This window comes from Sceloporus undulatus, chromosome 1, assembly GCF_019175285.1.
Source record: "Sceloporus undulatus isolate JIND9_A2432 ecotype Alabama chromosome 1, SceUnd_v1.1, whole genome shotgun sequence".
NCBI classification, from domain to species: domain Eukaryota; kingdom Metazoa; phylum Chordata; class Lepidosauria; order Squamata; family Phrynosomatidae; genus Sceloporus; species Sceloporus undulatus.
The window spans coordinates 303853011-303865330 of record NC_056522.1 but is presented as its reverse complement, the minus strand read 5'-3'; the positions used below and the strand labels follow the sequence as shown (position 1 = coordinate 303865330).

The 12320-nt window shown below is 41.7% G+C and overlaps 2 protein-coding genes across 2 annotated transcripts in view; both read right to left on the bottom strand.

Moving 5' to 3' along the window:
• Positions 1-705, bottom strand: part of TTC17 (tetratricopeptide repeat domain 17) — a 118276-nt gene extending 117571 nt beyond the window's left edge. Inside the window, exon 1 of the mRNA XM_042459708.1 lies at positions 485-705. Within this exon, the coding sequence (XP_042315642.1) occupies positions 485-700 (216 nt within the window). The 5' untranslated portion in view covers positions 701-705. The remainder of the gene's footprint in view (positions 1-484) is intronic.
• A 3904-nt stretch (positions 706-4609) lies between these two features.
• Positions 4610-12320, bottom strand: part of API5 (apoptosis inhibitor 5) — a 27439-nt gene continuing 19728 nt past the window's right edge. The window contains exons 6-11 of the mRNA XM_042459694.1: positions 11699-11880; positions 10895-10988; positions 8755-8811; positions 8235-8311; positions 6615-6751; positions 4610-5006 (exon numbers count right to left, since the gene is read on the bottom strand). Of these exons, the coding sequence (XP_042315628.1) occupies positions 4927-5006; positions 6615-6751; positions 8235-8311; positions 8755-8811; positions 10895-10988; positions 11699-11880 (627 nt within the window). The 3' untranslated portion in view covers positions 4610-4926. The remainder of the gene's footprint in view (positions 5007-6614; positions 6752-8234; positions 8312-8754; positions 8812-10894; positions 10989-11698; positions 11881-12320) is intronic.

Below are 12320 nucleotides of genomic sequence, written 5' to 3'. Positions count from 1 at the left end.
ATGCAAGCTACAGGAAAAGAGATTCCACCTGAACATTAGGAGGAATCTCTTTTCCTGTAGCTTGCATCCATTGTTCCGGGTCCTGTTCTCTGGAGCAGCAGAAAACAAGCTTGCTCCCTCCTCAATGTGACACCCCTTCAAATACACTATTTAAATAGGGCTATCATATCACCTCTTAACCTTCTTTTCTCCAAGCTAAACATCCCCAGCTCCCTGAGTCGTTCCTCATAGGGCAAGGTTTCCAGGCCCTTCACCATTTTAGTCGCCCTCCTCTGGACACGCTCCAGTTTCTCAATGTCCTTTTTGAATTGTGGCGCCCAGAACAGGAGACAATATTCCAGGAGGGGCCTGGCCAGAGCGGAATAGAGCGGGGCTCTTACTTCCCTTGGCCTAGACACTCTACTTCCATGGAAGCAGCCTCGCCCCCGCTAGCCTTCTTCCACGGCGGGGGCCGAGGGGCGCCCTCCCTCTCCGTCTCTCTCACCTGCTGCTGGATCTTGCCGTCCTCGGTGACCACCCAGTGGGTGGTGGCGGCTCCTGGCCGAGGCGCCGAGCCCAGCAGCCAGAGGAGGCCGAGGAGCCAGCGGAGGAAGGCAGCGCTGCCCAGCCCTCGGCCTCCCCACCGGGACGCTCCTGCCGCCATCTTCTTCAAGCCGGGCCTGTGCGCGCCACCCGGAAGCGGAAATCCCCGAGCCGCCATTTTGAGGAAGGAAGGAAGGCCGCGCTAAGCATCCGGCCTTAGAAGGCGGGGCGGGAGGTCGCGCAGGGAGCCTGAAGTGTGGGCGTGGCAACGAAGGCCGCCCTTCGAGCACGCTGCCGCTCTCTGTGTGGCGAACGCGCATTGCTAGCTTCCCATCGATAGCCCAGAAACGGCGTGTGGTGGCACTCTATAGTTTTTCCTATCTCTATGGGCACAACGGGGGATGCTGGGTCAGAGGTGGGCGGGGACAGGAGGCAAAGTGGGCGTGGCGAGGCTGTGTGGTGAACGCGGATTGGTGGCTCGCCATCGACGGCGCCTTGGGATTTCCATTCAGAACGCTGAAACAAACCCCACACAACAAAACGAGGGGTTGCGGCGCTCTTTCCTGCCTCTACGATCGCAGGACCGACGGCAGAGAGGGAAATGCTGGGTCACACAGAACGGAGTGGGGGCGGGGAAATGGGCGTGGCCAGGATTGGTGGGAGGGGAGGAGGAGTCGACGCGTTTGCCTTAAGTGGCCTGTCACGTGACGCGCGGAAGTGGCTGCCGAGGCCTCGGAGGCGGTGGGGAGTGGCGCGTGCCTTGAGCTGCCTCCGCGCGATTGTTGTCATTAATGTCGAAAGCATGCAGATGCCAGCAGATAGATAGGCGCCGCCTGCTTCTCAGAGGGAAGGGAAACTGCGTCCGGTGGAGCCATGCTGCCCACAAGGGCGACGGAAGGTTCGCACCGAACACCTGACTGGGCATGCGCAGTGAAGGCCCTTGAGTATGTGACGACTGATGTGAATGAGCACGGATCGTGTGAAGTAACACGAAGCAGGCGTGGAGGACACGAGCTTCTGGAGGCTGTACATCATCCAGTGAAAACGGATACAAGCATTGTAACCAAAAATGCCTCCTCTTGTGTAAAACGTGGATCTGCCTGGCTGCCTGCTTGCCAGCCCTTCTTACAAGATTGGAATTAAGAAGCTGGGAATTGCTGCTGTGTCCACATTATACGCAGGTGCGCTTTACACAGTCTTGAGCGCATGTGCCCAAGCCACGGGGCGTGTGTGCACATACCATTCAAATGAATAGGCATGCGCACCACTGTGCATGGGCCCCATTGTTTCCAATGGGCTCAAGCATAGGCGGAATTCCCCTTACGCGGCAGGGTCCAGAACGGATCCCCTTCGTAAGGCAAGGGCAGACTGCATTGCTGTTCCGTTATCTTTTTGACTCTGTCTAGTTTTCCCTGGATCACGCTTCTCCCATCCCACGTTGCTGTGTGTGTCGTGCTGCTTCGGACATGGTTTGCCTTCTTGAACACATCTGCTGCTTGGCTTCCCGTCTTTGCTCAGCTCTCTGCTGTTATTTCCCACTTGGCTCACTTCTGCCTCTGAGTTCTAGTCCTACCTTTGTATAGCTTGGGGCTGCCTCTTCCCGAGGTGAGAAGGTCCCACAAGGAGGTTGACCTCTGCCTCCCTTTGCGCAATGGAACGTGTGTTAGCTGCGGTGTCACTGCTGTTCTCCTGTCAGCTCCTACTTCAGTGTCATCCACTGCTGCAGCTGCTGTCCAGGAGCTGTCCCCCTTTCATGCATCCCATTGCTCTAGACCGCTTTGCTTTCCCTCTCCTCCTTCTCCTGCCAATCCTTCCCTCCATATATCCCCCTCTTCAAGTCCTGTCTGTCCATCCTTGCCACTTTCTCTCTTGGCTCCTTCTCCTTCTCCCCACACCAAGCCTATCTTCTATAGGCACAGCTAAAACAGATTTTCTAGGATGGATGCATACTTTCTTTTGATGAGTGCTGCTTTTCCTACTTACTACAAAACATACTAGGGATACATTATTTCTAGACTACTAAACCAAACTGAAAAAAACTGCCATTACTTCACTAGGCAAAAACAGTTACACCGTCTCATTTTTCGAGAGCACTTCCAAACCACTAACGCGTTCTAAAATTCAGACAGCGTGTATTTTGTAGATGTTCAGAATGCGTTTAACAAAGATGCTGTTTAAAACGAACAGACAAAGCAATCACAAGTCCCTAACAAAATTACAAAATGGATTTATTGCAAAGGAATAAGGGAATTTACAAATAAAATGAAGTGGTCTGAGGGTGTCCCCAAAATAATTCACTGCATCTCTAACACAAAGGGATATCTATCTATTTCTACGGACCATCTGCACATTATTTGTGGGTAGAAATATCTGGAGTCAACTTGTAATTCAAGGGACCTTTCCCCAGCAGCAGCTGCTCATGCACAGTGATTAAACTCCTTTAAAAACGAAGCCTTCACATTCTCAGGAAATCCCCCCTCAAACTGCCACAACAGCCAAAACAAACAACATACTGAATCAACAGAAAACATCATGTAACCATTTATGGTAAACTACTGAATTCTGCTTTAAACGGGGCATTTTCTAGGGCAGTAGCTTAATGGGAAATTTAATCAGAATCGTGTCTTTCTGGAAACCTTTTTTTTCTTAAAATAAGTAAAAACCAATATGAACTGATTCTTTCTTTAATTTGCTCATAAACTCCTTTTACCAGAAAAGCTCTTGGTAAATGATTAAGGAAACATCTGTGACCAGTTTGTCAATTAGTTGTTACATATCAAGGGTTTACCTGAAATGCCTTCTGTACAAAGATTTCGTTTGCAGAATGGCCACCAACATGCTAGAGAAAATCTATGGACAAGGGAAGTACCAAGTATCAATTCTTTAAGTAAAGCTTAAGGATGGGAATTTAAGCATTTCCCCCCTATCTTGTATTACTGACTATATTCTATAATGATCACCCTTTTTAAAAAGGCAACAAGACATAAATGGTTTAACTGCTAAACAAGGGGGGAAATGACACATAGACTTTTAAATAAACTTTCTGGGATGCCTGTTTGAAGAATCTAATCATAATGTAAGAATTTTAGGTGATTTGAAGTTTCCCCCCAAGTATAGCTGAATACATGTCATTTTAAGTGTCTACTGTCTTGTTTAATATCTTTGAGCACTGCCATTGAAAATAAAAAATGATGCTGCTAAACTGGTTCAAAACAGTAAGGAACAAGAAAAGACTGGATCATTGTTATCTCCTATGTCATATCCAAAGAACCGCCATAGTATTACAGACTTGCTCTTATTAGGGATGTATGTGTTACAGTTTTGGTATTTTGTGTGTGTGTGTGTGTGTATGCGCATGCACACAACCATTTAAAGAACACCAAAAAAGCCATTTGAAAAACATCATATTACAATATATGGAGAAGAGGAAGATGAGGTTTACTTTGATATTCACCTCACAATAAATGGACTAGCTTATGGAAACAGCACAGATTCTTCTATATCCATGTTCACACTTTGAAAAGAGAGGAATTCTAAGTTAATGCTACCACTGGCAGCCAATTTTTTTTTTGTGCTCATTATCCCTCTTCCCCACCTATTGTAAAAGTGATTTTGTCTGGAGAATAGCTGCTATTAATTTCAACTTCAATTATTTTTCTTTTCATTATCTAGAATCTTAATATTATTATACATTAAGGAGTCCACTTTTTACTAACCATGGCGAGATACAAACCGCCGCTTTGCGGCGGTCCCCCGTTGGCACTGTTTGCTCCGCGCGGGAGCCGCAGCAGCCAAACCGCGCGGCTCCCGCGCAGAGCAAAAAAGAAGCTCCATTTCGGAGCTTCTTTTTGCAGCGCCACTATGACGTCGCGAGGCGCCTGGCGCGGACTCGCGACGTCATAGGCGCCGCGACACGTCTGGACGCTGTGCGTCCAGTACGTAAAGATGGCGGCGCCCATGTAGAAGGGGCGCCGCCATCTTGTACGTATAGGATACGTACTAGGGTTAGGGGGGTGCGGAAGCACCGCCCCTTCCTAACCCTAGTACGTATCCTATAGGTACTAAATGGCGGTGTGTATCCCGCCCCTATTTATAGATGAATGTAACATTGTTACTGAAAGAGCGTCAGCTGGAACACCCATGCTTTTCCTGAATAAATCCTGAAGATGTTTTAAAAAAAGGTCAAAATGCCAGCAGTTAAACATCCAAAAATACAGGTGTAGCTTCACTGTGGGTGACATTGTAGTCCATTAGAAAAGTAGATCATACATACAAAGGTATATGAACATTTATATCAGTCTTTAGCAGAAGGCAGTCCTTTTGAACAATGCCACCTTCTAAGCAATCCTTCAAACTTTTAAAAGATGTTTCAGCCTTAATGGATTTGGGAAAGTGCATCTGGTTTCAGTAGATTCTTCCACGGCTGCGATTACCACGTCCACCCCATCCTCTCCCTCTTCCACCACGGAAACCACCTCTTTGCTCTGAAGACAAAGAGAAATCAGAGTTTTATTTCCAATACAGATCATTCATCATTTAAAGTGAAGTACAGCAACAAGCACCACTAATTTTTGTTTGAAACAAATATCACATACATGGGAGATATAATTGTGTGGAATAAGTCTAGTAAGAATCAGACCAGCTTCCAGTACAGTTATTTCAATCTTTGTTCAGGTGCTTTTTAACTTCTACACTATGAATTTTTTAACTGTGTTTGTTTTAACTGCAGGAAGCCACCTAGAGTCCCAAGCTGGGAAAAAGATGGGATATAACAATACTGCAACTAATAACAGTAATAGTAATAGTACTGTAGAAGTAATAATAAAAATAGCAGCATAAAGTCTTGTTCAACCAGAAAACTGCATTAAGGAATTTGTACTAACTTCTGTCTTTCAAAAGGCCTTTTTGAAACATGTATAGTTCTGCAATGTTTAGTATGCTCATTTATTTCTATTATCAACTCATACTAGATAAATTAAATATATTATTATTTAATTTAGTGTTTATAATTGACAATATCATCACTGTGTATATCTATGTGTATGTATACTATACTCCTTCTCTATTCAGATTACCTCTACATATTTCAAAAAGTTATAACCAGCAACTCAAAACACTGGGAAATGTCTGATGTACCATTCATTGCTTCTGCATACCTAATCCAGTCCTTGGAACCTGGCCCATATGTTTCCTAAAGTAAATCTGATAACATTAATTACACATGAAAGACATATTTGTGTACAAGTAATAATTTTTGCAACCATGACAAAATATTTGGTACTTCTCTAAAAGAAAAAGCTCTATAATGTTCAGTAACTTATCTCTGTTAAAAAGATAACCTGCCCAATTCTTTTCTTTGAATTCAAATGTTTACATAACTTCTTTTGTGAGTCTCTAAGATTTCCCAAGTCAGTTAACACAGGATAAGAATCACACTGGTATGGTTCATGCTATTGTTAGGGAGGGGGATTGGAGAGAATCCAATGAAATCCGCAAGAGAAAAAGGAGACCTTCCTCAATACTCTGGAAAAATATTTTTCATTACTCAGTAAGGCCAATTGTATTAGAATATAAGACCATCTTTCTCTTATGTTACCTGCATACTAAAACCTCCTCATAAATCCTAACTAGAAAATATAGTAGACAGAATATTATCATAAGTAAGTTTATTCCAGGAAGAACTAAGCAAAATTCAGAAATATCTGTCAATGCATCCAAGCATTCCATTACTGATCATACTTGTCTTTCTTTAGCCAATGTGAATAAAATCTGAATTAAGAATTGCACTCGACAAATCTAACTGTAAATGCAAATGTGACTGAATAAGGTTAATGGTACTGCTAAATACAAAACCAAATGCTAATGTGACTGAAGAAAGACGTCCAATACTAGATGTTATTTGACATTTAAAGTCAAGTCACAGTGTAGCCAAACTTTGAAAACAGTAAATACATATCACAAACAGGGATACAAGTGAAAAAATATGCAAGGCACAGAGCCTGGCAGCTCATCTTACAGAACAAGCGTAAATAATTTTTAATATTTAAGATTCTCTTCCTGTCCTGAGCATAATAACATCTAATAATACGCACCATAAGAAAAGTTGCCCAAATTGCTACTGTACTTTCCACTGGGTGGATTATAAATCTGCCTGGAATCCCTTTTTGGTCCTGCTGGAGCCTTCTTTGCTGTCAAGTCTGAAGTTGTGTCTTCACTGGCTCTTTTTTGCCTTCAAAGAAAACAACAACAAAAAAGAACTGAAGAATTGCAAGACAAATAAAGTCAAAACATTAATAAATGAACCTTCACATGCGGTATTGTGGTAGGATCAAGGAGGTTATATGAAGAAAGCTATTTTAGAGATATGTAAAATTAATAAAAGGGTACATCCAATGACTGTACAAGTTATAAGTAAAAGCAACTTATGTAATTAATCTTTTGCTCTCCCCCACCCTTTTACCCTGCTGAAAACTCTCTAGTGGGTTGGTATCTCCCTCTTTATTTTATTTACCAGCAACTGCATTATAATTTATTAAAACCATTTCAAGCATCGATTGAAAGGCAATGAGTAAAAGTAGTACAGCACACAAATAAAAGGCCTTTGTTTCTGAAACAGTTCCAAAAAGACTGTTGGAATGAAAAGATCTTCACCTACTAACAAAAGGACAGGAAGGAGGAAGCCAGGCCCACCTACTTAGCTTGGAAGTTTCAGAGCATGGGAGCAGCCACAGAGAAGGCACTGTCTCATGTTCCCACTAAAAATATCTGTGAGAATAGTAAGACTGAGAGAGGTTTGTTGTTGTTGTGTGCCTTCAAGTTGTTTCTGATTTATGATGACCCCAAGGCAAACTTATCATGGGGTTTTCTTGGCAAGAATTGTTTAGTGGAGGTTTGCCCTGAGGCTGAGAGCATGTGAATTGCCCAAGATCACCCTGCTGGGTTTCATTGCCATGTGGAGAATTGAACCCTGGTCTCCAGAGTCATAGTACAACACTCAAACCGCTACGTCAAGCTGGCTCTTGCTGCCTCTGAAAATGTCAGAAATTAGAGAGGTTCATATGGGAAGATAAAGTCCTTCAGCTAGCCTAGACCTGGTCCATATAGGACGGTCTTAACTAGTATTCTGAACTATACTCAGAAACAGACTGGCAACCAGTGGAGTTGTTGTAAAAGAGATGTGCTCCATGTAATATGAAAAATGAGAGCTATCAAAATAGGTTTGATGGAGTTTGCACCAGTGGAGAGATCCTTTGGTTCTTTCGTCTTCCATTTTCTAGTGAAAGCCCCTTGAAGGTTACAGAGCTTTTGGAGAAAGTTAATTAGTGGCTCCTGCTGGAAAGTAAAATCAAACTCTTCTCTGTGTACATGAAACACTATAAATAACAACCAGGACTGTTATCTCTGGATTAAAGACTAAGGTCCTAGAATTTCAAACAATTCAGAGCCAGATAAGCTACTACGATAAATGAGGCAGGTATTATTTATTTTGCTGAAGTGCATTAGCAAATACTGTATCAAATATTGTATTTTGCCTCTTGTTCTGCTGAACTATCATATTTACACTGTTGAGATCTGAACACCAGCATCCAAGGACAGTGATAAATCCATTTAATCCTAAATTTCAGCAAAAAATAAATAAATGTTCCTTTTTCCCTTCCTTGACAACAGAAGTCTAACATAACATTAAACAAGAAAAGTCTTTTATTGCTTACCCAACTTCTGATTTCTGAACAGGTTTCCAAGAGAGTGTAACTGTACTTTTGTAAGAAGGGGGGATATGGAAGAGATCCTAGATGTAAAATGAGAGGAGAATTTTTTTTCTGAATTGAATATACATCACTAACATTTTAAACTTCTGAAAAATACACTTTTAGATTTTCATATTTCCTGGAATCAAATTTCTTGGAACCATGAAACATGATTTCCTGGAAATAACTTGTTTTAAAAAAAAGCAAGCTTGAATTCAGTTCCTTTCAAACCTCTCTCTTTCATCCTACCATCTATAGTCTGCTGAACACTCATGAAAATTTGAACTAATTTTTTCTGAAGTTGCTTTTCAAAGCATGTACATTACATTTTCTATATGCCCAATTACAATATGGCAAGGATGGAATCAGAATTCCAGACATGCATGATGCATATTTGCCACTAAGTAATAAAGATTAAATAAATAATAAAACATGGATTAAAACTAATGGCACAGTTCCTACAATCAAAAATAGAAGTACTCACCTTGATTAAAACATTGATGTTATTTGTAATTTTCAGTGCAACCACTTTAATTTTGTTCTGCAAAAAGGAGAACAAAAAATAATAATAATTCTCTAGTGCTATAAGTGAAACTATTTTTGAATGTACATTTGATGTTTTTCTTAGGCCTCCCCTCCAACAATGAATATAACTATTTCTCAAAATATTGTTTTCAAGAACACACAATCCAGTGAATACAGAGAAAGAAAGGGTTGAAGAACATGTCTCGCTACTCTCCTAGTTGTTCTTTTTTTCAAATTTTGGCAGTGATTAAATTGTGTAAATAAAGCACTGTTTTTCCAATTTTCAACAAAACAGAATGGATTTTTAGGAACAGCAAATAGTCAGTCCTCTGTATTCATGTATTCTTTATCTGTGGCTTCTATACACGCACAAATTCCAAAAACCAAACACTGATTTTGCCATTTTTTATAAAGGACACTGTTTTACTATGTCATTGTACTGTATTTAATGGATCTTAAGCATCCATGGATTTTGGTATCCACAGGAGTGGGGGTGGGGGTCCTGGAACCAAACTCCAGTGGATTCCAAGGCCCCACTGTATATGCCAGTAATATGCTAAAGGTTCCACTGCCTAAACATCCTGGGATGGATCCAGAGTTGTCTCTCTGCAAACACAGGGATTCCTGCTGTTGCAGGAAAAAACATGGACCTAACAAACCACCTGTGCTTGCGGAAGGGGGCACAGTGGGAATTTTTATCAGTTTCTTCATCTTAATGCTACACCTACATCACCTTGCAAACTGCTCTGGAAGGTCTGCCAAGCTTCATGAACAGATTTTCATAGGTACACGGAATAGCCAGGGTGAGGGGGAATTACCAGACACTAGTTTGTCTCCTTCCACCTATGGGACTGTCCAATCTATGCCATCCTGCTCCATTTGACACTGGATTTAATTCACCAGCATGGATCCAATCACACCTTTACACCTATGCAGGCATTTCTGGCTGAAGGGGTTTCAGAGTTTTGCCAATTCTTACTTCTGTGCACCTCCCCACATATAGTGTTTTGGAGGATCTCCTCAAACCCTCTCCCCCCCAAAAAAAACCAACACAATTTTTCAAGTATCATAAGAGAACTCCAGACACATGATTTAACAAAGTTATGATCCAAACCACTTTACTAGGTATATACCCGAGGTGATTACATTGCAACAGTAAGTCACTTGGTTTATACATCATGGCTTACTGATATTTGCTTGAGGGAAAAAAAATCAACTACAGTATATTGAAACTTGGACTTGTGGGTTAAACTTGGCCCCTGCCCATAGGCACAGGAGAAGGATGCCCAGTTTCCCTCAGTCATAGCTTATCATGAGCCCTGAGAAAGAATCAGTGTGACACTTAATTGCATCCCCTCAACTCTGTCAGGAAATTCAACAGTCTTAATCTCCAATTTCTCTAATCCTTGTCTTGTCATGTTATATGGGTTAGTGATATACTGGTTTATAACAACATGTTAGTTTCAGAACAATAATAAAATAATAAATAAAATTTTTATTTATATACCGCCCTTCTATAAACCAGGGCGGTGTACAACATGAATATCATATACAGCAAATTCATTAAAACAAACACATTAAAAACATTCTGGCCAGCTTGCCACTGCTGACATAGAGCGGGGGGGGGGGGGGGGGGCCAAATGGGGGCCGGTCTGGGGGAGGGCTTGTGTGAAAAAGAAAGACTTGAGCCCTTTCTTGAACTGGGCCAGGGAGGTGGCCGAGCGGAGCTCAATGGGCAGAGAGTTCCAGAGGGTCGGGGCCGAGATGGTAAAAGTCCTCCTTGATGTGGAGGCTAGTCTGGCCCCTGGAACCCTCAATAGCTGCTGCCCAGATGTTCCGAGGGTGCGGGGCGGATTGTATGGGGAGAGGCGGTCCTCAAGCCATCTTCCAATCATGGTTGCTGAATTATGCTAAGTTAGTCAAAGCTCATAGAGACCAAAAAATCTAGAGATAAATGGTGTTTTTACTTGGCAGAACTGTTGTGTATATGCATAAAACTAAGTGTTGTACCAACTGTTCTTGCATTTGTATTTTTTGTTAAGGTGTGACTAATCTTTATGACATATCAAACATAGATGAGATAGTAAAAAGCTGCATACCTCTTCTGTCTTTAATGCTTCTCCTGTCTTGCCTTGCAGTGCCAAACGAAGCTGACGGATGTAAACCTGCAATCCTCTAGCAAAATACTGTAGCCTAACAAAACAGAATAGTTGAAGGGTACGTTATGCAACAGCAGACACTGAAACCAAGGTAAAATGTCTTTAGGTACAATAAAAAGGGTATCTGCGGCCAACATTAAACAACCAATCTATGGCCCACTAACCAGAAAAAATGTCTGATCAAAGTGAACATGCACTGGTAAGGGTATGTCCCAAATAAAGGTGTCTCTTTAGAAAATTATTATTGAGGCAGATTTATTTATGAATGTACATCTCAATTTCATGAAACACTTTACCATCAGATTAAAAGAAGCAACTGAAATATAACAGTCTAAGCATTACTTCAGGAAAAGATCCCATTTGGTACTTAAACTGGGGCAATTACGCTGTTGTAGGTTGTAGGATTAAAAAAGGCCCTGGGCACACTGTAAGACAAAATTGTCACCCTTGCTGTCAGGAGAAGGTGGTGCTGGCTTCAAGCAGCCTATTCTTCCAGTGCCTTTCTTCTAGAGGAATCTCAATGGCAAAATGCTTGAGAAGGCTGTCAGATAATTGCCTGTGCCAATATTTTCAGTCTCATGTTCTAATGACCGCCCCTCCTCTCAATGAAATTATTTGCCTATTAGCCCCTAGTTTCCATGAGAGAATGGTGAAATTCTACAAATATACTTCTATTATTACCATTCTGGTGAAGTCTGCTCAGGAGCAATTCCTTCATGTATATATATATTTTAAAATACTAACCTGATTTTAAAGTCTTTCACTTTCTCTGTGTTCAGCTTTGCAGTCAAGAAGTCTGGAAGTTTTCGGCCCAGTTGATGAAAGCTGTACAACAAGCATTCCACATAGCTAAACTGCAACTTGGGTTCTTCATTGCCAGCATTCTCCCCATTCTCTGCTTCCTCTGGAGGGAGTGGCATGTACTCCTGAGAAAAGAAACCCAGCTGGCTCTTACATCTTCTTTATTCATGCCTTCCCTCCAATTATGTATTCAGTATATTATCATTATTATATGTACAGCACTGTGTAAATTTACAGCGCTTTATAAATAAAGGTTGTTGTTATTGTTGTTGTTATTATTATTATTATTTTTACTACAACGTATGTCCTTAGGTTATGTTCTTGTTTCCATTTAACAGGAATTTGGAATTTAGTTCAATCAGATTTGACTGACAATATCCAGTCCAGAAAAATCACAGTATTCTCTCCCTGAAATTCCTTCAATTGATTAGCAGGCTTTATCTTGTCTCAAGTCCTTTGAATGCAAGAGTAGCAGCAGGCTTTTTACCCTCTCTTTTCCCTCCTTCAGTCCAGTTTAGTTCCTGATTCTATACATGGTTTCATTTACTGCTTCCCTCAGCTCTTC